Consider the following 26,265-nt stretch of genomic DNA (forward strand, 5'->3'; position numbering starts at 1 on the left):
GACCGGACGCCACGCCCGTGGCTCTCCTCACACTGGGAAGATGCTCTTCTCCTCTGCTACCTCAGGGCCTTTGAACATCCCTCGAAGAACCCCAGGCTCACTGGCTTGTCCGCCTGCGGCCAGAGTCAGCATGCAGGGGCTCCCAGTGGAGCCATGAACGCGGTCCTTGGTCGTTCCTGGGGCTGGGGACAAGGCTGCGTGGCTGGTCTTGGAGTGGGTCTGAGGCTGGCAGGCTGGCGCTGTAGTGATGGGTTTGGGGTTCTCAGCCATGTGACCCCAAGGAAGGGTTGGATTGAACTCAAGACTCTAGAGGCAGCTGAACACCGCCCCCCGACAGCTCCTCTGTGCTCTCAAGGTTGGATCAGGCTAACTCACCCCAACCCAGGGGGCTGAAGAATCCACCAGGGCCTCCACCAACGGATCCTCCCTGGGCCTGCCTCCAAGAATGGCAGTTACCACGGGAGAGTGCTCACACACGCGTGCCTCTCCACCAACGCCGCTCACCCGGGAACACCTACCACATTCCCGTACCTCGCACACGCATCGTGAATGAGCACCGTCCTGCGGGTAAAAGAAACGAAACAGGCAGGAGCACAGAGGTCCAGTCGCGGCCCCAGGGCTCCTCCATCCTGGGTCTCCCTCCTCTGCCTGCTCTTTCCTCTTTCCCACTGTGGATGGCCCTGGCCCGAGTGGAACAGAATGTTAAGAAGAGAAGGGAAAGGCGCGGCTCAGCGCCACAAACCTCTGATCTCTGCAGTCTCTGGGGTTTCATGGATGGGTGAGGTGACTTGAATGCATAACTAGTTCATCTGCACGGCCTCTGCTGGAGTTGAGCCCTTGGGTCCAACATACAATAAAAGTACTCATCAAGCCGGTGGCTCACACCTGTCATCCTAGTTACTCAGGAGGCTGAGATCTGAGGATCACGGTTCAAAGCCAGCTTGGGCAGGAACGTTTGTGAGACTCTTATCTCCAATGAACCAACAGAAAACCAGAAGTGGCGCTGTAGCTCAAGTGGTAGAGCGCTCACCTTGAGCTGAAGAGCTGAGGGACAGCGCTCAGGCCCAGAGTTCAAGCCCCACAACCGACCCCCCCCCAGATAATACTCATCAAGGTCATTTGTGCGAAATTCAGTATCACTGAGCTAATCCGAAGTATGGTTCAAAATTGGGGTTAGGAAAGGCTGTAAGAGATCGTAGACCTTTCCCAGAGCCCCAGAGTAACTCCCCGTCAGCAGAGACAAGGCCCTACTGCGGGGGTAGGCCCTTCCATCTCAGAAGAAAGTGCTGGAAGAATCCACCCCGTCTAGGTGTGGTCTCTCTGTGTCTCCTCCTCACAACACACCCAGCCTGACGGTATCCCTTTAAACGCGGCCAGTCCACCCTGTGGCTTCAACGTGGCTGTGACCTGAGAGACTGGAAGCTTTGAATGGCTTCATGGTAACTGTTGAACAAATGAGCGTCTCCTTAAGGTTGTCCTGGGGCTCATGGTGTCAGGTCTTTCATTTTAATGAGACACTATTAGACAATCTCTTATCGCCCCTTCACTGCCAGCAACATTACCACCAGCTAAATGTGCGGAAAAAGTCACTCACGCGGACCCCCTGGAAACTACCTGGAAATTAGAACCCTTCTTCAGGACACACGCACTGGGGTTCATTCGAGTAGAGGCAGAACTGGCAACCACAGTGAAATGAAGGCTGGGGGGGAGGGGGGAGGGGGGAGGAGGGGTCTCATCTGACTTTCCCCGCTTGGTGACCTGGACTTCTTAAAATAATACTCAAGAAGTGCCGCTCGTAGTTATTTAATATCTATTCAATTTTTTTTTAAAAAAAAGGTATGAAAAGTGGCTGGGAAGGTGGCTCAGTGGTAGAGTGCTTGCCTTGCATGCATGAAGCCCTGGGTTCGATTCCTCAGCACCACATACACAGAAAAAGCCTGAAGTGGTGCTGTGGCTCAAGTGGTAGAGCACTAGCCTTGAGCAAAAGCTCAGGGATAGCGCTCGGGCCCTGAGTTCAAGCCCTGGGACTGGAGGAAAAAAAAGTATGGAAAGTCCAGCACACAGCCGTGGACACAGCAGTTGCTCAATGCACGCCTCTTTCCTTTCCTTTCCCGCCAGCGGCTCCCTCTTACCCAGCAAAGACCACCAGAGACACAGCCCCCAGCGCTCCACACAGGGCTGGCATTGATGGACGAGGGGGTCGCAGGCTGAGCGCAGACAGGAGACAGAGACCACAAAGTCAGTTTAGAAACTGGGCCCAAATAGAAAAGGAAGCTAGGACAGCCAGGGAGCGTGAACCATGTGGAGTTACTAAAGCATCCGGGGCTGGGAGAGAATAGCTGGGGTGGTGGTAGGCCCTTCTCGAGACAGGACCCCTGACCCCGAGTGGAAAATGACCAGGGCTCGCTGGCAGAGCCACTAGCCCATGCGACAAAGCTTGTGCACTGGAAAAGCTGTCAATACATAGGATGGAGCGGAAGGGGGCCCGATTAGCAAGGGGAAGAATGAATGGCAAGAAAATGAGAAAATGCCTAGAAACCGTGTATGTGGCCGAGAGCACACAACCAAAAAAGCCTTCCTAACACAGAAGAGCAAAGGAGGCCAGGCAGCGGCCAAACGCCACCTCGGAAATTCAACCCATCTCAAGCTGGGCATGTATTCAAAGTACCCCATAGAAAGCCATGGCCAGGAGGGAAGGCAAACCCCACGGCACTCAGCCAATGAGAATCAGGGGGAGGGGGCTCACCCCACAGGGCTCAGCCAATGAGGATCAGGGGCAGGGGGGTTCACACACCACAGATCAACTGCTTGTTATAACTGCCCAGCCTGCGCCCGCCCCTCCAACCCTCAGTCTGGTCTTGGGGGTTACAGTTATTTACCCTTGCTTTCCAGGCAGTACTTTTTCATTGATGGCTTTATTAGTGAATTCACATCTTTAGATTCAATCAAATACCACTATCACTGACATACTAGATGACAGAATCAAGGTTCAAAAATGTTTGAGTGGGTCATTACTGTATGTTACAACAAAACAGAGTAAAAGTTCCTACAAATAATGTAAACATGGCCATTGTGTTTTTATCTAAGCCCTCAACTATATGGAGTTGAGGGGAAAATATATGGAGATAAAGTAGGAATTTTATCTTACTGTAGACTCAGAAAAAATAACACAAAAATGACCCCTCCCCCCCAAAAAAGTCAAGTCCATCCAGGTGTAAACCCAGAGAAATTGCTGAAGAAAAGGAAGCTGAGGGATAACTGTACTGAGGTATAACACCTCTGAGGACTTACTTCATTTCTGTGCCTTAAGAATAGCATTAGCAAGGGCTGATGTGTGGCTAGGTGGTGGAGCGACTGCTCAGGGTTCCATCCCAGTACCAAAAAGAAAAGAGAGAAAGAAGGAAGGAAGGAGACAGGGAAGGAGGGAGAGAAGGAGGGAGGGAGGGAAGTATTGCTTTGGCACTCAGCCTAAGGACACAGAAATATAAAATCTATACATAAAAATTGAATATTTTAAAGCTTAATTTATAAGCAGATATTTATTGTCTGATATATGTATATCCTAAAATGAAATACTATTCATCCATGATAAATGACTTGGTTGTGTGATTATTGACACAGAAAAAAATTCAGAATGCATTGGTAAGTCAAAATAAAGCAATGTATTAGTTGGGTTCCAGCCATCCATTGTATGTGTGTGTGTGTATGTTGTGTGTGTGAGAGAGAGAGAGAGAAAGAGAGAGAGCAAGTGAAAGCATATACATAGGAAATTAGCATTATCACCAGATGGTATTTTCCCACAAATCTATATTAGTGTTTCTTATGAGTGTCTATATTATTTGTATCTATTTTAAAGTTCTTTAACAAGGTAAATTAAATTATAACATATATTGCCCGGCGCTGGTGGCTCACACCTGTAATTCTAGCAACTCAGGAGGCGAGATCTGTGGATGGTGGTTCAAAGCCAGCCTGGGCAGCAAAGTGTGACACGCTTGGTTCCAATTAATCACAGAAAAAATAAAAAGGAAGTGGAGCTGCGGCTCAAGTGGTAAAGCACTAGCTTTGAGCAAAAGGATCTCGGAGACAGCACCCGAGCCCAGAAATCAAACCCCAAGATGGGCAAAAGAAAAAAATATGTGTTATTTCCAGAGAGACGTCGCAGTGAGCCGTGGAAGGGCAGACTAGGGCTAGGCTGCCAGCATCTTGCATTAGCTATTTGGACAACAGCAAGCAGTTACATGTGTCGGCCAGGAGATGGCGCCAAAGCAGGCTGCTAATATCTAGCCACAGAATTGGAGTAGACTTTGCTCCAGAGAGCTTTTATCAGATTTAAAAGACTTAAGATTTTCTGGCAAGAGCAAGTGTTGGGTTGGGTTTGGTTTTTTTATCGGCCGTGGGGCCTGAACTTGGCATCTGGGTGCTGTCCTAGAGCTTTTCCGCTTAAGGCTAACACTCTACCACCTTGAGCAACAACACCACTCGCAGAATAAGTGGGGTCGTTTTTTTTTATTATGTATTCTGGCATTGTAGAATATTTTTTCCAAATGATACTGTTTGCTTTCATGGGTTATGTTCTTCCAGGTTTTTTGGTTTGGTTTGGTTTTTCTTTTTCACTCTTGATGACAGGACACTTTAACGACCAAAAATTTACAGCACCAGTTCTGCAGGTCAGACTCGCACTTTGCCACACTTCGGACCTGATCCGTTCCTAGCAAGCAGGGTCCAGATCACCCTCTGTAATGAATGACTGTGAGTGGGCAAGCTAAGCCTCTTCCTGCTCTGCCCCCTGCCCTTCCTCCACAAAGAACCGCTCACTCCCGGCAGCGCTGCCCACAGGGGGCCTGTCACCTCCTGAGTCCCAGTTACTGGAAAGGTCTGTGGAGAATCAGCTCTGTGAGACAGTGCAGCCATGCAGGGATAAGTGGGGGCTGCTTCCCTGTGCCCCTCCCCCCCAACCCCCTCCCCGGCTCCCGCAGGCCTGAGCTGCTGCAGAAAACTCCCTCCCAAGGAAATGGAAAGGGTTTGCGCAGGTGGACACAGAGAAACCCAGAAAGTTTTAGGTGCTCACAACTAGAAACCACCACCCCACTGTTGGTGTCTTTTTAAAAGACAACTCAGGAAAAGAAACAATGGGACCCAGGACAAGTCAGGGCCTGCAGGGCTGCAATTCGTCGGTCTGCACTTTGTACATGGACACGTGAACACAAGGGTGAGAGCTATTATCACATCACGACTTCACCCTGCTTATTTTTCTCCCTCTGTCACCAACTCTTCAAAAGAAAGCAAAGAACTTTGCCAGAAAACAGCGTCCTTTGCCCTCCCATCCCTAGACTCTAGCTCCCCCTACCTGTGGCAGGAGAAATTGCTGTCACTGAGGAAGGCGGGAAAATGAAGTTGAGTTCAATGTTTGACTTGGCCTTGGTGTGTGTGTGTGTGTGTGTGTGTGTGTGTGTGTGTGTGTGTGTGTGTACACAGCTGAAGGCGTGTAATGCACCATAAGTGTGAGAGGACCCTAGGTGCTGTTTATCTCAGGGCCCAACACTAGAGATGGAGTGAGTAGATGTTAATCCATTAAATGAGCAAGGAAATCTGGTAAATAAGTGTTTCACAAATGGAGAGAGGAGGAAGGGAGAATGGTAGAAAGGAGGAGGTCAATTGGGATACAGTCACAGAACAAAACCCCTCCCTGTACAACTAATGTACACTAATAAAAAATGATCTGTACATTGAAAGCAGCGTGCCTTAAAACAGAGAGGGAAAATGTTCGGAATAAACAGACTATTCTTGCTAACAACAACAAAAATGAGCAGAGACCTTAAAATGCACGGAAAATGTCCCCTGGAAATCAAGTCACAAGGCTCGTGGTTTAATCACGCTCAAATTGTTTTCATATAATCCCTGAAAAGCAAGAGATGGGCTTTGGTTTCTTCAGTCTGGACCCCAGACCTCTCTGAGGAAGTAAGACTTGCAGAAAGCCAGCACTCGACAATTGATGTCTTTCCCCTGGGAAGATTCGATTCCAGGGCAGGAGAGTGACATGACTATCTCTCATTTTCTCCCTGCAGCTCGACCATTACCCCTCTGTGAGCTACCATCTGCCCAGCTCATCGGACCTTCTCTTCAACTCTCCCAAGTCGCTCTTTCTTGGAAAAGTTATAGGTAAGACTTGGAGCCTTCTTTATGTATAAATGTGTGTTAAGAGCTTACTCAGTATAAGAATTACACTAGGTAATGTGGTTTCGCGTTTCTAAATTACCTAGCAAGCTTGCGCTCTCTCTCGTACGCGCTTTCTCTGGGGTTAATCACAAATGCCTCATCTGTACAAGAAAGGCTGTGCAGTAGTGCTCAGTGATGTAGCGCAGAAGCATGACCACACCTCTCCCGTGATACGTTCTGAAGCCACCCATTTGCCTTGGAAACACACAGCGATTGCCACGAGGGCTTCTAAGTCTGTGACTGAAACGAGACCAATGTCATGGGTGGGTGGACTCGTCCAGGACAGGCCCTTCTGCCCCATGCTCTTTGGTTTGTTAAAGATATTTCTTCATGATTTCCCCTTTTCCTCTCACAAGGAAGCTGACTGATAGTATTTGCACATTACAAAGGCCAAGAGGAATTAGGGTAATACGTTTCTCCCATACACATTACTGCTGTCAGGATGAGAATGCGGATGTGATAGCCCATGGATTGGTAAAGGCTTACATTATGAACCAATGGCATCGCTTCTCTCCATGGATATAGTCAGATGGGGTCACACGTAGCTGGGAGAGGGAGACGTCACTGTGTGTGTCCACTAGGTGGAGCTGCTGTGCCCCTGCTACCCGGGCAATCACTGAGGCAGTAAGTTTTGCAAAAAAGTGGCCAGATGTGAGGTCTTCCTTAGGATAGGAGTTAAAAGTATTTATGGAGCAAAGAGAGTGGCTGGGTACTGGAGGCCATCATGCCTGTGATCCTAGCGATTCAGGAGGCTGAGATCTGGAGGCTAGACAGAAAACTCTGCATGACTCCAACTTTAAGATGAGCAGCAAAATGCTGTTCTGGAGGCATGGCTCAAGTGGTAGAGCTCCAGCTGAGTAAACATTCAAAGTCTGATAGAGGTGAAGAAAGGTGATCTCCCTGTGTTTTGCACAGGCATAGTCGGTCTTCGTGGCTCCTCGCGGGATATGTATTCAGAAAGCAGCAATGTTGGGCTGGGAAGGTGGCTCAGTGGTAGAGTGCTTGCCTTGCATGCCTGAGGCCCTGGGTTCGATTCCTCAGTACCACATAAGCAGAAAAAAAAGCCAGAAGTGGCGCTGTGGCTCAAGTGGTGGAGTGCTAGCCTTGAGCTGAAGAGCTGAGGGACAGCACCCAGGCCCAGAGTTCAGGCTCCACGATTGGACCTCCCCCCCCAAAAAAGAAAGAAAGAAAGCAGCAATGTTAGAGTTCTCAGCAGGTGGAGGTCTTGACACAGTGAGGTCAGAAGGTCATCCATCTGTCACTTGTGCAGCCCAGCTGCAAGGATCAGTGGCTTCAATCACTTTGAACCAGACAAAGGCCACCTCCTGTCACGGCCAAAGTAACCACCCATAACTGTTCCTGATGGTCTCGAATCTTCAAGCATGTGACTTTTCAAGCAGTGGGGGAAGTGGACAGCTGAACACAAGTGATGAAAGAGGGTTGTTCAGGTTTTCCTGGGGCTCCAAACAGAGAACGTGCCTTCTGGATTGTAAACTTTAGAGATGAAGAAAAATTCACTGTGCATAGGAACCAGTATCAGTGACTCAACACACACGCGCGCACACACACACACACACACACACACACACACACACACGAATGAAGACATTGCCATTCACATGAGAGGAAGTTGGGGCCCCTGCCAAAGGCCCGAGCAGAGATGGATTCTCATTTGCCCAGCAGCAAGTTCCCTCGAAATGAAAACATAGCCCATCATTCTACTCCACCCTTGCAAAGAACAAGCATTCAACAAACACTTCATGAATAGTAAATAATGAAAAGATAATCAAAAAGAATATCAGTGTAGATGTGTCCTACAGAGTAATGATACTAGCACAGAGGCTGAAATCTGCAATTCTACCCATCCTATTTTCTATTTTACTCGTCAACCTGACGACAATGAAGGATAAATAATACCAGCTTAAGAATCAGGTGGAGCAGGTTAGACTTGAGTCCACACGAGTCTCTAGTTGAAATTCTGGGCCTGGTATCTTATTACTTTGTTATCTTAACCATTCAGAGTCTGGGTGTCCTCAAATAAAAAAAGGGAGAATACAAATACCCACACAAATCTCCATGAGGAGAGATGATCAACTTCTTTTATTAACTTGTCTATTTGCAGCATCAAGGTTAGTGCCTGTGGTACATAAAGTATATTTGTAGAATGTAGTTCAGTGGTAGAGTGCTTGCCTGGCATGTATAAAACCTTAGGTTTAATCCCTAGCACAAAAAAATTGTGAACTAAACGAACTATACGTTTAATAATAAGCTAAAAACTTAGCCTAGGGCTCATCCAACACACAGCCTGATACATCAATAATGAAAACAGTTCCTATTGCTGAATAGATACCTGTTCTTCTGCCGTATGCTGTTTGTGTAGGAATGTCTACATCCTTTCTAACACCAGCCAGACCATTGTATAAAAGAAGTAACCAAGGGTCAGATTGGTTAGGGTTTGGGGTGTTTTTTGTTGTTACTGGGCTTTTTGGCAGAGAGGGAAGGGAGGATTTGACCTTGGTCTTGTTAACAAAAGCAGGATAACACTACTGACATTTGGGTAAAAGGATTCTTAACTGCAGGGCTTTCTGTACCTGACAGCATCCCCAGCCTTCACCCACTAGATTTCGGCCATACTCTCAGGTGTGACACCCAAAAATAAAGGCTCCAAACGTTGTCAAATGTCCTCCAGAGAGTAGAGTCACATCATGTGAGAACCACTGGCTTAAAGTCAACCAGCTAGTCCCAGTGAATGAACCTGGAGTTGAGTAAGCACGTGACACCATGACCTAGGCTCTGGTTCCTGATCAACTCCATCTTTCACAACCACAATAAAGCAATGATGGTTAGTTCCCCAAGATACAGTGCTGTTCATACAATCAAAGGAATCACAGATGGAAGGAAGGAAGGAAGGAAGGAAGGAAGGAAGGAAGGAAGGAAGGAAGGAAGGAAGGAAGGAAGGAAGGGAGGGAGGGAGGGAGGGAGGGAGGCTAGTTATTTATCATCCCTTCAAGTTAATAATATATAAATATTTTATCGTTTAGAATGGGCAGAACTAGGGAGGAGCATTTTTTTAATCTTTTCTGAAAGTAACATATAATTTCAGGGAGAGACAACTCATTTGCATTTGCCAGCTATGCAAACATTCATCTAAAAGATGAATTGAACTTGCAACTGATATCTCATTGACCCCCAAAAGGTTTTCAACATCCCTAGAAATTGAGGCTCCCTCCCCTAGTTGTTGCTTTGCTGTGTCAACTCCTATCAGTAATTAATCCCATAAAAGAAGGAGAAGAAGATGGATCTAAATAAATACCATGTCTTCACAGTGAGCTCTCTGACAAGCATTGCTTGGAAAGGATTCATAGAAAGGATAGAAGAAAGGGTATGTAATCTAGGACAAGTATGAGCTGTATAAAGGGAATGAAATAGAATTTAGGAATAAAAGCAAGACCACAGCCAGGCACCAGTAGCTCACACCTGTAATCCTAGCTACTCAGAAGGCTAAGATCTGAGGATCACAGTTCAAAGCCAGACCAGATAGGAAAGTCCATGAACCTCTTATTGCCAACTAACTATCAAAAAAAGCCAGACATGGAGCTATGTCTCTAGTGGTAGAGCTAGCCTTGAGTAAAAAAAGAACTCAGCACTCAGGCCCTGAGTTCAAGTCCCAGGAATAAAATTGTAAAATGGGTTCTTATATGACTCTAAGTCCTTCTAGCAAGAACTCAGCATCATTGCAAGCAGAAAAGGTTTACAAAGTAGCAATATCAGCAGCTCAAATTATGTCCTTTTCTTTTTTAATCATTTACTGCCTGAGTCACATGCTAGACCTCAAATGTCTCATGTTTAGCATCAAATACAATGATCTCTCAAGAAATCTTAAGTCAATTAACAGAAATGTAATTTGAAGCCTGTCTAGGGAGGGGCGCCTTCTATTAACTCTTCTTCTCCAATATTCTATCAGTGCTTTGAGTAAAGACACAAATAGCATGTACGTTTTCAAATGACACAAGCTGAAAGGGACAGTTTAATATGCTGGATGATAAAAACCACTTCAAATTATCTTGACAGGCTGGAAAGATGGTCTGAAAATAATGAGATGAAATGTAATAGAGATAAACTTAATTCTTTCACCTACACCGAGAAAAAAAAAAAGCAGACACTTAAGTACAAAACAGGAGACTCCTAGTGCCAAAGACAACCCCAGGGGGTTGGTTTGAGGGACAGTTTGACACAAACCAGTGAATTTTGGTGACTGATGCTTAAATGAATCTAATACTAAGCTTATTAATCACATCAGCAGGATATTAATAACCCTAGAAGACCAGGAAGATACAGGGCCCATAAAAGAAAAATCAAAAGACCTGAAAAACCCAGACACCACACCCGTGGCTCACACATACAATCCCGGCTACTCAGAAAGCTGAGACCCATGGATTGCAGCTCAAAGCCAGTCCCGGTAGACAAATCAAAGAGACTTTTCTCTCCCATTAACCAGCAAAAAAAGCCAGAAGTGGAGGTATGGCTCAAGAGGTAGAGGGCCAACCTTGACCAAAAACAAAAACAAAAAGAGCCTAAGGCTCTAAGTTCATACTCCGATACTGGCACACAAATAAACAAAATAAAACTGACAAGTGTCTCTATTCTGTGTGAGGTCTGAGAGGATGATTACATTTTGGGCTTCTTGACATCATAGACTACAGGGATGTATCACAGATGTGAATGTAGAGGGGTGTTACTACACACGGGTCATCACATCACAGTAAATTCCAGGTTCTTGCATGGGTAACCTGCTCAGGACAGCACAGGTACAACCAAAGCAACCTTGTGTTCCTATGGATCCCGGATCCTGGGATCCTGCATCATCCACAGAATCTTGTGTGATCTGCTAGCCGTCGTTATAGAATTTCTATTGTGAATGTTGACATCCTCTGCTACTTTGCCTTGGTAAGAAAGCCTTATTCTAGGTCTTTCCAGATCTTTCTAGAACTTTGGAGAGATCTCACATAGCAGACAATGACATGTTTAGCTTTTCATTCGTCCATACAAATGGGACATTATATTGCTCCTTGAGTATTTCCAGGCAAGGAGTGATGAACAGAAACAAAAAAAAAATAGATGATCGAGGCTGCATTTAATTACTGATGTGAGAACTCTGGAGCTCTTTTACTGCCAAAGTGCTGCTTCATTCCCATGGGATCTTGTGATCACGTGAAGAGAAAATCTACAACCACTTAAGATGAACATATTACACACACACACACACACCTTTCCCTTTGCTAAGCCATCCAACCTTCAGGAGGCAAAGAGCTTCCTAAATTGAGTCTTTGTGATGACCCTTCACCTGAACGGGCTGATCACAGCTCAGAGGGAACCATGTATCCTCCACCTGGATTTCAGGTCTGACTTTGGCAAGTTACTCCTCACCTGCTGTATCTGCTTCCTCGTGTGTAAAATAGAGATGGTAATGAGCCCATCTTAGAGGATCCTGCAAAAATAACACACATTTAGTGAGAAGTCCAGTACCTGTCACATAGCACATCTATAAAATGCTTGGTTCTTTTTACTCCATTGGAATTGAATTTAGTAGATGTTCATTGTGTGTCTGGTCCAGGCGTCCTGTAAGTCACGGGGTACCGATGGCCTCTGAGACTCCGGGTCTCTGCCTTTGGTGGGCTTCCGCCCTCACTAGAAGAAAACACACTAAAAAGGCCAATAGAAGTAGAAGGGCAATGGAAACAGAAGTACATGCATTGGGGAACAACCAGCCCCAGTGTAGAAGAACCAGCCCCAAGGTGCACTGGGACAGATGAAAGAAGCAGGCAGCCGGGCCCTGGTGGCTCACGCCTGGAATCCCAGCTACTCAGGAAGCTGAAATCTGAGGATCGGAAGTTTGAAGCCAGCCAGGCAGTAGTATGAGACTCTTATCTCCAATGAACCACCCTCCACTGTCAACAAGAGCAGGAATGGAGGTATGACTAGTCCTGAGCAGAAAAACCTCAGGGACAGCACCAGGCCCTGGGTTCAACCCCCAGTATGGACATATACACACACAAGAAGGAGGAGGAGGAGGAGGGGTGGGGGGCCAGATATAGGACTGCAGTGTAGTTTAGAAAGGGTTGACTTGCTGACCAAAGCACGGTGCTCAGCAATCCGGAAACACTGGTCCAGCAAGACTAATTTTGGTCCAGCAGTTTGGACAAAAGTGACTGCATCTGAGCCAGAATGTACCTGGCTTGTCTTAATATAGTACCAGAGAGTCAGACGGCCTTCCGATGCCAGGGGCTGATCGCAGAGCTCTGTGCCCCGGTCTAATGGCTTGGTGTATTTATAGTGTGCCGGGAAATCATGCAGGGAGAAGGGACCAGGGTTGCTGCGGGGCTGTCATGGCTGGCTGATGCGATGTGACCGCGGTCACGTGCAGCCAAATTCAGACAAAGGGGCTCCTCACTGGCCAGTCGAGAGGGCCCCGAGCCCAACCCTGAAACGAGAAAACCCATACCAAATGGCTGAGACCCATTGGAACCGTTTGGGAATGAGGTAAAATGGAAGCTAGAACAAGAAGGCAAATCTCATAATCGTTCCCGCACCGCAGGCCGCACCGAAGCATTCTGGTTTGCAACAGCAATGTCTGCTTTCTTGCAGCTCTGTGCACTGCCAGCCTAGTGGCTTCGCCTCATTTGTCTTCAGCTGGGACATCAGGACAACTGGATGTCCAAAATGGCACCCTGGCATGGCCGGCAGTGGGTCCCAGCTGGCTGGGCCTTCCTCCACGTGGAGCCAGGCTCCACAAAGCAGAGCGAGCATCGGAGGAGGCATCTGGGGGTCTGAGGTCCAGCCTGAGACGTGGCTCCCAGCCCTCACTGCTGGCCACTGGCCCAGTGCTGGGCAGACACCAGGAGATGGTGCAGACAGCGCCTGAGCCATGAGCTGGCCAGGGCACTGGGTGCTGGCGGTCGGGCCGCATCCAACAGACGGGCGGAGGCCAGGAGAGCATGCAGAGTACAGGGACCACGCACGCTCTGTGGAACCAGACCTAGAATCATGCAAGGCGGCTGAGCATGGATTTGCTTCCAGACCACGTCAGGTTCTCTCAATGGCCTCCTGAAGGTGAAAGCCAAGAAACAAGTTTTTTGTTTGTTTCCACACACACACACACACACACACACACACACACAAGAGAAATAACCTAATCCCATTGAAGAACACCATCTGCAGAGTGGAAAATGAATAACGGAGAGGGAGAGGTTGCAGATTAAGGGTTGCTATGGTTATGACAGAGTCTCATCCTGTAATGCACAGGGCAAGTTGGATACACAGAGACAAAGAAATGTCTTCATTAGCCTCTGATGACCCAGTGCTGTAGAATAACGAGTAACTAAGTGTGTGGTCTGATGTGAGGGTGTCTCTGGCTTGATCATCTGAGCGTTCCTCCTCAGTCGGGCCCTGTCCTTCTCTCCTACAAACATGGCTTTCCACACCCCTGGCTTCTTTCTGTCAGATGTGATCAGGTATACAGACGACAGAGGGAATGAGCAGCAACACGTCACGAGGTAACCAGGAGCACTGGGATGCTCCTGTCAGCCCTACTCCTCAAGAGGCTGAGGATGGGAGAATCATGACTCTTCGCCAGCGTGGGCAGAAAACATCGAGAGACCCCTTCTCGACACAGTGGCGGGTGCCTGTCACCCCAAGGGATGTGGGAGGCTGAGATGGAGAGGCTCACAGTCCCGAGGCCAGCCTGATTAGACACGTTTATGAGATTTCCCCTCCACAGAAGGAAGCTAGAGAGGCGGCACATGCCTGTAATCCCAACAGCAACAGGAAACCTAAAAGTGAACGGATGTAGTTCAGGCATGTGCTGGGAGGGACATGAGGCCCTCTCTTAAAAATAATCCTAAGGGGGAAAAAGCAAGCCAGAAGCATGGCCCAGTGGCATCATGCCAGGCTAGAAAATGCAAAGGCCTGAGTTCAAATCCTAGTACTGTAAAAGATTGTACCTTATGTGAACAGAAAACATCATGGCCTGGATTCACTCGGCCTGAAGTTTGCACAGCCTGGCAGTCGCTGGTCACAAACCAGGCATCCGATCTCTGCCTGATCCCTGGGAGGTTAAAACTGAAGAGGCCCACGAAGCACCTGCTCTCACTCTCTCTCCTTCCCCATGTCCCCTCGGCTCTCGCCTGAGACGCAGCCATGAGTCTCTACCCCATTCTCTGCCCTCCCTGTGGGGCAGACCATCAGCCCCACGGGCACAGCCTTGGCTTCCATCTCAGCCTCCACAGGACTGGCAAGAACCAGAAATCTCCTTTCTCCTCTCTCCTCACATAGCTGGGCTGCCCCCTACTGATGCAGGATCCTCTGTACCATGGCCACGCCCTTGCCCTCCCCCCCCCACCCTCCCACCGAGACAAAGCTCCAGTGTTAGAAGCAAGGCTAGAACCCTCAGCCCTAGCCCTGCTCCCTCGCCCTTCATAAACATGCTTTCCCTCTCTAGGCCAAAGCTTCGCTCTCTTCCATTCCACTGCATCTCTTCTTCTCCTCCCCATAATTCTCTTGGGATTTAAGGGTGGACAAACAAACCATCTAGCAAATAAGTCTAAAAACCCAGCTACTCTCTGAGCTTCTTGGGAGACTGAGATGCGAAGATCTTTGTTCAAAGCCAGCCTGCACAGAAAAATCTGGCATGCTCTTCTCCCCAGTTGACTTTCAAAAGGCTGGAAGTAGAAGTGTGGCTCAAGTGGTAGAGCACCAGACCTAAGCACAAAAAAAAAGCCAAGTGAGAGCCCCCCAGTACTGGCACAAATTTCATAAAAAAGAAAGAAAAGAAAAGGAATCGTGCAGAATTAAATGCCAGCATATGAATAAGATCAGTGGGCTGAACTAATATTAAAACCTCTGTAATAGTATCGTACTATAGTTTTTGAACTTTTTTCCCCATAGAAGAAAATATGGGGAATAACTGGGTATGAGACCTGTCTAGATGACTTCTCACAGCCGCAGGAGATTCTGAGGACACCCCAATTAAAAAAATCAGTTAGGAAAAGTAATAGAAGCAAGAGTCGCTGTAGTCCGCTTTATTTCGTGTTCTTGGGGTGAGAACCCAAGGCGCTGAGGAAGGGCATTGGCCAAGAGAGGAACGGGTGGAGACTGCATCACCCGTGCCCACCATACTGGCCACCATACCACCATACCACCCGGGCCCACCATACCTTCCCGCCTTTGCCAACAGAGATCGGGGAAAAACAGAGGGATCTAGGCTGCATTTACAGCCCAGCCTTTCACAGTTCTCTCACAGTGGTTATCGAAGAGAAAGATGAATCTACTTCTAAAAGGAGAGCTGGAGAGAAGGTGGCAGATTGAACCACCTGTTCCCACTTTCAAGGCAGCTCTGGTGATGGATGTATCTCTACCTCCAGAGGCTGGAAGGTAGCAAGGCTGATAAATGCGCACGTGACAAAGAGTTAATTGAAATTTCTGGTCAGTTGCCTTTGAGTTTTATTATAATGACAAAAAGCAGTAGTAAAATACTGATGGGAAATCTTATTGAAGTGATGGGGAAGAAATAAAATTAAAATGAAAGCGGGAAAAGGCTGTCTGAGATTATGCATCCTGAAGAAAATATAGCATGATACTCATGTCCAAAACCATCTTGAGGTCAAAAGATTGCTGTTGAGAAAAAAAAATTACTCAGCAACTTATCCCTGAAGATTGGCTCTTTTTCTTTTGTTAATTATAACAACTTTCAGTCTTGGAAATTCATGGGATATGATTATTATCATCACCTCATGGACTCATAAGGGGCCCTAAGAAATAAATTACAACAGGAAAATGATTTCCACCAAGGTTGAGCTACTGGGCTAACTTCAGTCAGCCAATACCTCAGTACGTTCATCAACACAACAAATGTCACTATTGTAATGATTCCTGCTCATCCTTCAAATGTATCTTTAACAAACAGTATTAATAATTACACTGTCATGGACTAAAAGCACTCAACATATTGACCTTTAATTCACACACACACAAAGGAAGGGCTAAGTCCAATTCTGGGTCACACTCATATAAAAAGAAAACAGAAAAACAAAATTCTTAGCAAACTTTTGATTTAAAACATATTGCTACCTTATTCTCTCTAACCTTATTTTCCAAAAATTAAATTATTTTCACTATCACAAGCATACTCAGGAAAAGGGTGTTTATTGTTTTAAAATGCAGTGAGAAGGCCAGGTGCCCATGGCTCAAACCTGTAATTCTAGCTACTCAGGAGACTGAGATCTGAGGATCATGGTTCAAAGCCAGCCCGAGTAGGAAAGTCCGTGAGACTCTTATCTTCAGAAAACTGGAAGTGGTTTTGTGGCTCAAGTGATAGAGTGCTCACCTTGAGCTGAAGAGCTCAGGGACAGCGCCCAGGCTCAGAGTTCAAGACCCATGACTGACAGAAGAAAAAAAAAATGCAGTGAGAGCCAGCCCAGGCAGGAAAGGCTGTGAGACTCTTATCTCCAGTAAACTATTCAGAAAAAGCCAGAAGTGGCGCCATGGCTCAAGTGGTATAGCCTTGAGCAAAAGAAGTTCAGGGACAGCACCCAGGCCAAGTTCAAGCCCCGAGACCGCCCACCCCCCCCAGGCCAAGTTCAAGCCCCGAGACCGCCCACCCCCCCCCCGCCAAAAAAATGGGGTGAGAGCAGACGTTCTGTTCAAATGACATTTTCTGTGTCTGGTTAAACCAGATTGTCAAAAATAAGAAACCCATTTCTGTCCCAGATCTCTATCCACCTGTCTTCGAAACATCTCACACATTTTTGCATTCTCAATTGTTTTCAAACAAGCAAAACCTTTAGAAACCAAGATTTCCTCTATTATGTCATCCAGACGTGTTCCAGAAGGTGGACACGTTTTTACCTTTGTGTATGTGTACACAGTCGCTGCTCTTTATCCTAGATTTCATGTTTGTGAATTTGCTTTCTCACTGAAAGTTATGCATCGCCCCAAGAAGTGCCTGTGCTGCCTTGGCTGTCGTTTGCAGACTGGCACAGAGCAGCCCACAGGGAATCACTGACTTTCTCAGCCAAGGTCACTCAAGGTCACTCTGCCTTCCTTCCTGGTCGGGTTCTCCCAGGTATCATTTTGTGATCTATTTGTTGTCATGCTATTTTGCATCTTGGGGGCGGGGCTTTGCCTGAGTGATTTTCACTGTTGGAAATGATCCTGAGAGGAGAGGTAAATGCTACCTCTTCCTTCAGCTATTTCTCAAACGTTTGTGCTGTCGGGAAAGACTGTACTTTTATATCCACAGAAGAAAGAGCCACTCAGAAGTCCTTTAGAAATACACAGTTTATGACTTTTCACTCCGCTAAGTGGCAAAGTGTTTTCGTGAACATCCCATGGGGCTAATAAGTTTTGGTTTGCTTTTGTCTGACTCAAGTAGTCCAGCTCTTGCCTAGCATGCATGAGGTCCTGGGTTCAATTCCCAGTAGCAAATAAAGGGGAAAAAAATCAGGAAAAAAATTAAGAAAGATTATTTTAAATAAAGACTTGCTTTTCAAGAATACCCTGTGCCTTGTGGGAACCATACCTATGTTAGATAAGCTTTATTCTGCCAAGAGAGATAGTGCTATTGACTGTGAGCCATATAGATAGATAGATACATAGATAAAACGCCTTTAAATAGAAACTCGCACAAACAAGTTAGTTATTGCTTGGTTGCAGGAACCTAGGCCTGGAATTCCTTTAGAAGCTACGTATCCATTCTCTAATTTAGTGCTGAGAGCCATTACAAGGAACACAACTACTGCAAATAATGAGAAATAGCTGTATTGTTTGCACCCTGTCCTCCTAAGTGGATTGTAGAATTACTTTACCCTTTAGGGAGCCCATCCATAGTTACTATCACAGCTGAAACACATAGAAGTAAAAAGAGAATAATTATGGCCCAGGGAAGAGGAATGACGGGTCTCCTCAGGTGCCCAGGGAGAGTCTAGCTGTGACTCCTCCCGAGCCTGCCACAGCAAGAGGTGAGCTATCACCTCGTACCTCTGCGGCTCAGGGTTTGGGGCTGGGCAACATGGCATGTGTTGGTTCTAGGCAACAAAGACCCTTCGCAAAATCTTGTGAAAGGCCTAGAATTTAAACCCTGGGGACATTCTGATTCATAAATTCTAGTGAAAAGAAGTCAGGTCATCCTTCATTTGATCCCTCCCTAGGACACAACAGAAAACACAGTGAAAGGATAGACAGAAGGAAGAGCGTCCACATGCCCAGTCTGTGGGGTTCTGGCTATGTCTGGGAAGAGCTTTGGTTACGCCAGACAGAATAGAGCAGCCATATAGACAGATAAATGTGTGCTTGTGATGATTATTCCACTCTTAAAAATCCACAGTATGAATAATCCTTGCTATGAAACGGGCATTTAAGGTTTACAACTGTCATGTTTGGAGGTGGGCAGCCAACGTGGTTAGGTTTTGAATGTGATATCTCCATGGCTTGAAATAAGATAGATCGACTCCAAGGTCTAAGACAGACACTTTTGTGTGTGTGCCTTTCATATAGGTGTTAAAAACAATGAAGTGCATTTATCTAAGGAAACAACACTCATAAGGTAAAACTTCAATAATATTTAATTTATAATAAAGGGTGTTATTTTTAATAACCCTCCTCCCAAGTCAACTTACTTTTAAACTGTTATTTCATTATTACTGTCTTTGAGGACATAGCCAGCACTCAAAATACAGACTCTGGAGATAAGAAAAAGTCATAAGCAAGAAGTGAGACCTCCCACCTTTTCTGGGGTCTCTAGTGTGGATTTCATTCCACAGACTGTCCTGCAGGCCCACTCACAGGAGCTGGGAGATGGGATGGACGACAGTGTGCGTTGAGAGTCTGCTACCTGAGCACTTTTCTGGTTCTACATTATTGTCAAGCAGAACCTGTAGCAAGCACCTGCTACCTTCCCACTCACAAATGAGGCTCTGAGAGCTGACAGTGCTATGTGCCACACCTCATGGCCAACCAGCATGCAGCCAGGATGTCACCGTAGTCTTCATGTACTTGGTTGGTTCATTTTCTGTCTTCATTTTAGGAAGGAGAAAAGACTGGCTGATCCACAGGGTATATGTGTAGATATTTGGGAAAGAGGACCATATACCCTTGTCAGTGTTCTTCCTTCTTTCCCTCTGTCTCTTTCTGCTGGTTCTAGGGTCCTTGAGGCTTAGGTTATAGCTCTTTAGGCTTTCAAAATGGCAGCATGGGCTCTCTCTACATCGAAAGACCTGGCTTCAAAGTCCCAATTACAGATTGGGTATAGTGATACACACCTATAATCATAGCTTTCAGGAGGCTGAGGCAGGAGGATCTTAAGTCTAAAGCCAGCCTGGGATACTTAATGAGACCCCATCTAACAAAGAGAAAAAATTCCAGTCAGGTACCAGTGGCCCACACCTGTAATCCTAGCTACTCAAAAGGCTGAGATCTGATTCATGCTATATATGCTGTTGTCCCTTTTCCTGATTCACATTTACAAAAGCCACTGGCTTTTGTTTTATTTTTTAACAATTATTCCCTTATCTTCTTTAAGGTGATATATTACGATTAAATTATGAGGGAGAAAAACACTAATAATTCATTTTGTTTTGTATATTCTGTGGCCCTATTCCAATTATGTTACCTTTGAGTCTTTACCTTTTAGAAAATCATTACAATTGCTTCTTCTTTTTCCTTTTCAGAAGAGCCAAGCATCACAGTTCATCTGAGGTAGCTATAAAACCTTTCCAACAAGGCTTTTAAGGTTTTCATAAGTGATTTGTGAGCTGCATTCAGTTCAATTTAGCAAATATTTCTTATACAACCACTATAGGCTTGAGGTTGGCTTGAGAAATTGTTTTTAAACTTCCTGTCCATTTTATTTTGATGATTTAATAAGAACAGACTAAAATAGCTTCTTTGCAAAAAAAAAAAAAAGGAAGAGGAAAAAGCCAGCCCAGATAAGAAAGTTTGTGAGACACTTAATCTCCAATTAACCACCAAAAAGCTGAATGTGTAGCTGTGGCTCAAGTACTTGAATGCAAAAAGCTAAGGGACTGTGCCCAGACCCTGAGTTCAAGCCCCAGTAACATCACAGAAAAAGCCAATGCCATCACAATATTTTATGTACACATGGGAAGATGGAGCCATGAAGCTCTACCCCTGGTTTGGGAAGAGGAGGAGTGTTAGAGTAGATCAGACTTAGTCAGAAAACCACGCAGACATCCAGGTACAAAGAACAAAGCAAAGGTTTATTGCCAGTAAAGGGACTGGCAAGGCCCCTTCTCACAAGGGAGAAGGAAGAAGAAATGCCAGCTATTGTTTCAGGTGACTTTTATAACCTCTGAGACTTGGGGAACCTTGCTGCCTTATATGGTTATAACTGCCCCAAAGGAAAACCCTCTCAGGTGACCATATGACCCTTGAGATTTGGGAAATCTTGCTGCCTTATATGGTTATACTATCCCAAAGGAGAGTTCTCTCAGGTTAGGAGTAGGGGCTAATCATTGGCCACCTTTATTGCCTAGGAAAAGAGCATGCTAAGCCCTGAGGGAGGAGGCTTCTGGGCTAGCAGGCTGAGATCTGAGGAGCTTAGTTTGAAGTCAGCCCTGGCAGGAGAGCCCAGGAGGCTCTTCTCTGCAATGAACCACCAGAAAACTGGAGCTGTGGCTCAAAGTGACAGAGCACTAGCCTTGAGCCAAAAAGCTCAGGAACATTGTCCAGGCCTTGAGCTCAAGCCCCATAATCTATCAAAAACAAACAAACAAAAAAGAGGTGACCTACGGGACAGGTCTGATGAGAACTCTCCAGACACCTGCCTCAGACTGACATGGTTTTTGTTTTGTTTTGTTTTGTTTTTTGCTTACCACCCTTCACCCTCAATTCTATCCCCAGACGCAAGTTAGGACGGCCTCTCTTATACTTATCCCTTTTCTCCTGTGTCTAAGAAGAAAAATGATGTCTTAAATGGACAAATGAGCACCATGGGAAGGTCAAAAGAACAGAATACCTAATACGATTAGCGCTGAAATAGCCTGGCGTACTGATGTTGCCATGGGAACCCCAGGAAACAGATCCCGAGGCTGAGCCTCTCGATGCTGGCCAGCTCCAATGCCCAGCTCCGTGTCTGGCCTTTCATGGGACAAGGTGCACCAGAGGCAAAGGCCACGGGGGAGCTGGCAAAGGATGGCGCACATTCTGCCACACTTCCATACCATGTACCACCCACAGAACCGTCCGTGGACAAGGGGCCAGCGTCACTATTTTCTCAGACATTTTTCCCCCTTGGCTGACAAGCTACAGTATTTTTGAAATGAGGCTCTTTATTAATAAGGAAAATGCAGGTGGGACTACTAGCAATGGGAACCAAGTCAGAATCTGTTCTCTGTGTTCGTTGTGGAATAAAAATGAATTCATTTTCTCGGTCAATAGAAAAGATAAGTCAAATCTAAGTCATTAAGGTTTTTGTTTTTTTTTATTCATGGCCAGGCAATTGAATAAGAGGATATTCTGATATATCTGTTTTTTGTGTTTCAGGAGATACAATAAAAAGTGTAAGGGGAAAATAAAAAATTTACAAAAAAATGAAAAAATATCTTTTATCTGAAAAAAAGTGATTGGGCAGTTAGTTTTTCAACCATTGCCCATAAAGTCTTAGCCTGACCTGTTAGACATCAGAGCCCAGCCTTGTATCCCAAAGTACGGAAAAGAAGCAATTGCACTGTTTCTTAAGAGCTCTGTGATCTGCAAAGTCTAACCTCAAAAGATTTCTCTATAGTGCCTTTGAGAAAGAAAACAGATCTGCACAGCATACGCTATGGTGGAATAAGCTCTTTCTCTTAGGACTCCCATTTTGAAGGTCAGCGATTTGAAAACTAAATCCAATGGCCAAAGGTGAGAATCCCTCTCCATTTTCTTTCTGCTGACACTGAAGATTGAATAGTGGTGGGATCTGAAGTCAAGCATTCTGCAGGTGTGAGCCACAGCCCCACCCCTTCCTCTCTTCCTATGGATGGTGCTTGTGGCAGTAAATTTCAGCTCCAGCTTCATTGAGGCAGTTGTTTATTTCCCAATGTAATTAGCGCTCCCATTTGAGCACGTTGTGTCAAAGCCATCTCTCGGCCCAGTGTGCAGGCTGCCTCCTTGGCTCAGTCCTCCTTCCCAGGTGCTGTTGTACCGCTGAGCACAGTGATAAACGTGTTGGGTATTCTGCTATGTTGGAGGATCATCAGTCCTTGAACTACAGAACAGCCTTCTTGGCTTTTACCCACGGGACCATGATTTTGGGGTTTCACAAAGGAGAACTATTGTTTGAAAGAATTTCATAAATGATGTCTTTGTTGTGTTTTTAGCGCCTCTTTTCATTTCTTTTCATAAAGCTAACCAGGACAAGTCAGATTTGCTCTGTGGTTGAATGTGTAAGTCTCCTGAGGTGCTGAATCTTGTAGAGAGAGGGTTGCAAACTCTCCTGTGTGTACACATCTTGGCTATATGCAGGGAGCTACCACTGGATTGCAAGAAGCCATTGGTAGGCAAGTATGGAGGAGTTACCAGTCACAAAAGAACCGTGTGGCCGGCTGCTGGACACGCGTGCCAGTAATTGGAGCGACTGGGGAAACTGAGGTCAGAGGGTCACAGTTCAAAGCCAGGCTATGATACTAGTATCTTCAATGAACCAGCCAAAAGCCAAAAGTGGAGCTGTGGCTCAAGAGGTAAAGCTCTAGCCATGAATGGAAGAAAGTGAGGCCCTGAGTTCAAGTCCCACTGCAGACACAGAGACAGTTTAATGAAACAAACAAGTCATAGATGTATTTATTAGTGTGTATGAGTACATAAATATAGATAATACACTTTAAATCTTTAAAAAGATAATTTATTAGTATAAGTAAATTGTATGTATCTTATTAAATGTATCATCTTGATTAGTTATAATAACTTTTTAAATGCATGCACCAATAAACAAACCCATTATCTATATTTCAGTATAATTATAGTGTCTACTATAATTAACTTTCCGTAGTGTCATATTTAATCAAAATAAAAAATTCCTTTTCTTCCAGACATAACACATTCTAGAAATAAGAACACAAAGAACTATTTAGCAATTTCTTCTCTCTACAGACATTAATTTCATATCATTGTTACAAATCTTAGATGGCAAGGTAAATAAAAATAATACGATATCACCAGGTATTTATGTATTTTACTACTGCCATCCCAAGAAATAAGGACAAGTTAAAACTAATGTTTAGCAATTGGCTTTTACTTTGTTTCTCATAAACTGACTAGATACTAGATTATTAACTGATTATTCATTTGTTTCAGGTCTTAAACTTAGTTAAGGATAGAGAAAGTATAATGAATTATAATCATAATGAATGAATCCTTCTGATTTTGAAATTTCACAACATAAAACCTTTTAAAAAGCATGAGATTCTATCTTTAAAAAAAATAACCAAAAGCCAAAAGGATCTAGGGTATGGCTCAAGTGGTAGAAGACTTGCCTAGCAAACTCAAGACCCTGAGTACAAACTATAGAACCATATATATATATATATATGAATATATATATATATATACTCACATTTCTTAATCTTCAAAGTACAGAAATACAGTCAGGGGTGTAACAGAGCCCAGTGCTCTCTTTATACATGGACTAAATAAGTGATCTCTTTTTATTTTAGGGCATCTCTGAAACAAACACTCATGTTCATGTCGCAAGTTCACCCAATTAGCCAGCTGGTGAACCTGTTCCAGTTAAGAGCCAGCAGCATGTCTGTGCAGGTGTTGTGGGATGCCGCTGCATATCCCACAGGAACACATGGTTTCAGATGGGTCAGAACCCGAAAGTGCTGACCACAGGTCCTCCAAGGAGCAGTGCTTCTGAAGTCTGTCTTCAGAACATGGCCAAAGTCAAAGCAGATAGCACTTTCCAGTCCCCAGACCAATCAGGCAAAACATTGCAGAGCCAGGACTGAGGAAAATACAGTCCTAACAGTTTGAAATAGTGATGGAGGTCAAAGGTATCCAAAGTACCTCGATTGTGAGGGACTTCTGAACACCTCAGTGCGTGAGCTGGGCCACTGATGGTCACCCCTGACTTACTTACGTCCATCATCTCTCTGTAGACTTTTTCTTCAAGAGATAAATTACACCAAAGGTGAGAGCCCATAGGAACAGGTATTAGTAGGCTGGAAAGCATTTCACCAAGATAACCAAAAACTCACTGCTAACCTTATAAAAGAAAGAAGGCAACGAGAAGAAGAAAGGGAGGAAAAGAGCGGGGGAGGGGGAGAGAAGGGGGGAGAATGGAGGGAAAGGAAGGAGGAAGGCAAAAAGGAAGGAGGGAGGAAAAAAATCACTTTAAAGTAGACGGCCTCAACAGAATTAGAGCTCAGAATTATTAAAGCATGCACTTAGTGACAGGCAAGGTGACACTTCAAAAAGCTGGAGACATAGGAGATCTCAAGTCAGTAAACAAGAGTTAAGAGTTGAGTCCCATCCAAAGCAAGGTAGGTAGTCCCATCCAAGGGTGGGTAGACTGGCTCCATTTTTGTGGTCTAAACAGTTTTCCTGTGTCTCTGTTACAATATGACTATGGAGTAGTCTCAGCTTTGCCTTACCCAATCATAGCCACGGTTTCTTAATCAGTCCAAGGGTTAAAATGTTTATGGGAGCCAGATGCTGGTAGCTCAAATCTGTAATCCTAGCTACTCAGGAGGCTGAGATCTGAGGATTACAGTTGGAAGCCAGCCCCAGGCAGGAAAGTCTGAGAGATGCTTATCTCCAATTAACCGCCCAAAAGCCAGAAGCAGAGCTGTGGCTCAAGTGATAGTTAGCCTTGAGAAGAAAAAAAAAAGTTCAGGTACAGCACCCAAGCCCTGAGTTCAAGCCCCAGGATGGACACACAAAAAACTGTTTGCAGAGAAGGGAATTCAGAGAACAGAGGTGTTACCGATTCCTGACCATCCTTGAAGAGCCATTTGTTTTAATGTTATGTTTAATGTCAGTGAAAACATTAAAAGTTAAACACTCCAGAACTCCTTGTAAATGGGCAAAAAGAAGAAAATGTAAAAGCAACAGAGCTGGAAACTGTGTTGCGTTCAGACTCAAGGACGTGATGCACAGGAAGTAGAGGCGGAGCCAGTGAGACATCATGCCCACTTCCGCACGGGACAGGAAGTGCCTCTGGTGACCATGTGTGTCCTCTCTGTGTATAGTAAAACAAACAAAAACAGGCAAATACAATCAGCACTTTCTTTCTGACCAACTACTGAGTCAACCAGCACTGTGTGACCCTTCGCATTTGGCTCCCTCAGACCTCATTCTGGGGTCCTAATAATAGTCTCAACCTAATTTCCTGGATGAAATGGGTTCACAGATCCAAAGACATACTGGATATAGTTTTATGCGCTGCCAAAATGTGCAAAGTTACTCTTTACCCAGTCTTCTTTTTTTAAGCTTAATGAGTTCTTCATAAACATAGAAATTATTGTGAGCCAGGGGAAGAAGAACATGTTTCCCTTTATGAATGTTAAGACTAAACAATAATTGCCAAAAGGATTGATTCAGTACTAAATATAAGCTATGAGAGGGTTTAAAGAAACTTCTCCTGCACTTAATGATGCTCTTACTGAAGGATCTCCATCCTCGAATGCACCTTGAGAGGATTGCACAGGAATAAAGGACTTTTTCAAAGGCAGAAATCTCTATAGAAAAAGGATGCAAGGAAGTGGAAAAGCAGAAAGCCTCTCCTCGTGATTTCACTGAATGGTTCTTTGTAATCCAAGGAGGGTGGCCATGGAAGGGCATCCTTGGCCTTGAGTTTCTTTCTGGGTTCAAGGATTTTCTATTAAACAGCCTTTCACTTCTGGGAGGAAGGAAGTTCTGACACAGAATCCCTCTTCTATGGAATGAACACAGAAACAGGAAAACAAATCCAGACGTTTATGCCACTCGTGTACTTCGACTAAATTGTGACAGTATTTGGAGAACATCATGGGTGATCTCTGGGCTGTGATCCGGATCTCA

The 26,265-nt window shown here is 45.3% G+C and overlaps 1 protein-coding gene across 1 annotated transcript in view; it reads left to right on the forward strand.

Moving 5' to 3' along the window:
* Cntnap2 (contactin associated protein-like 2) overlaps window positions 1-26,265 on the forward strand; it is a 1,232,273-nt gene that overhangs the window by 1,137,312 nt on the left and 68,696 nt on the right. Inside the window, exon 22 of the mRNA XM_013021595.1 lies at window positions 6,066-6,159. Coding sequence (XP_012877049.1) covers window positions 6,066-6,159 — 94 coding nt within the window. The remainder of the gene's footprint in view (window positions 1-6,065; window positions 6,160-26,265) is intronic.

This window comes from Dipodomys ordii, unplaced genomic scaffold, assembly GCF_000151885.1.
Source record: "Dipodomys ordii isolate 6190 unplaced genomic scaffold, Dord_2.0 Scaffold56, whole genome shotgun sequence".
NCBI classification, from domain to species: Eukaryota; Metazoa; Chordata; class Mammalia; order Rodentia; family Heteromyidae; genus Dipodomys; species Dipodomys ordii.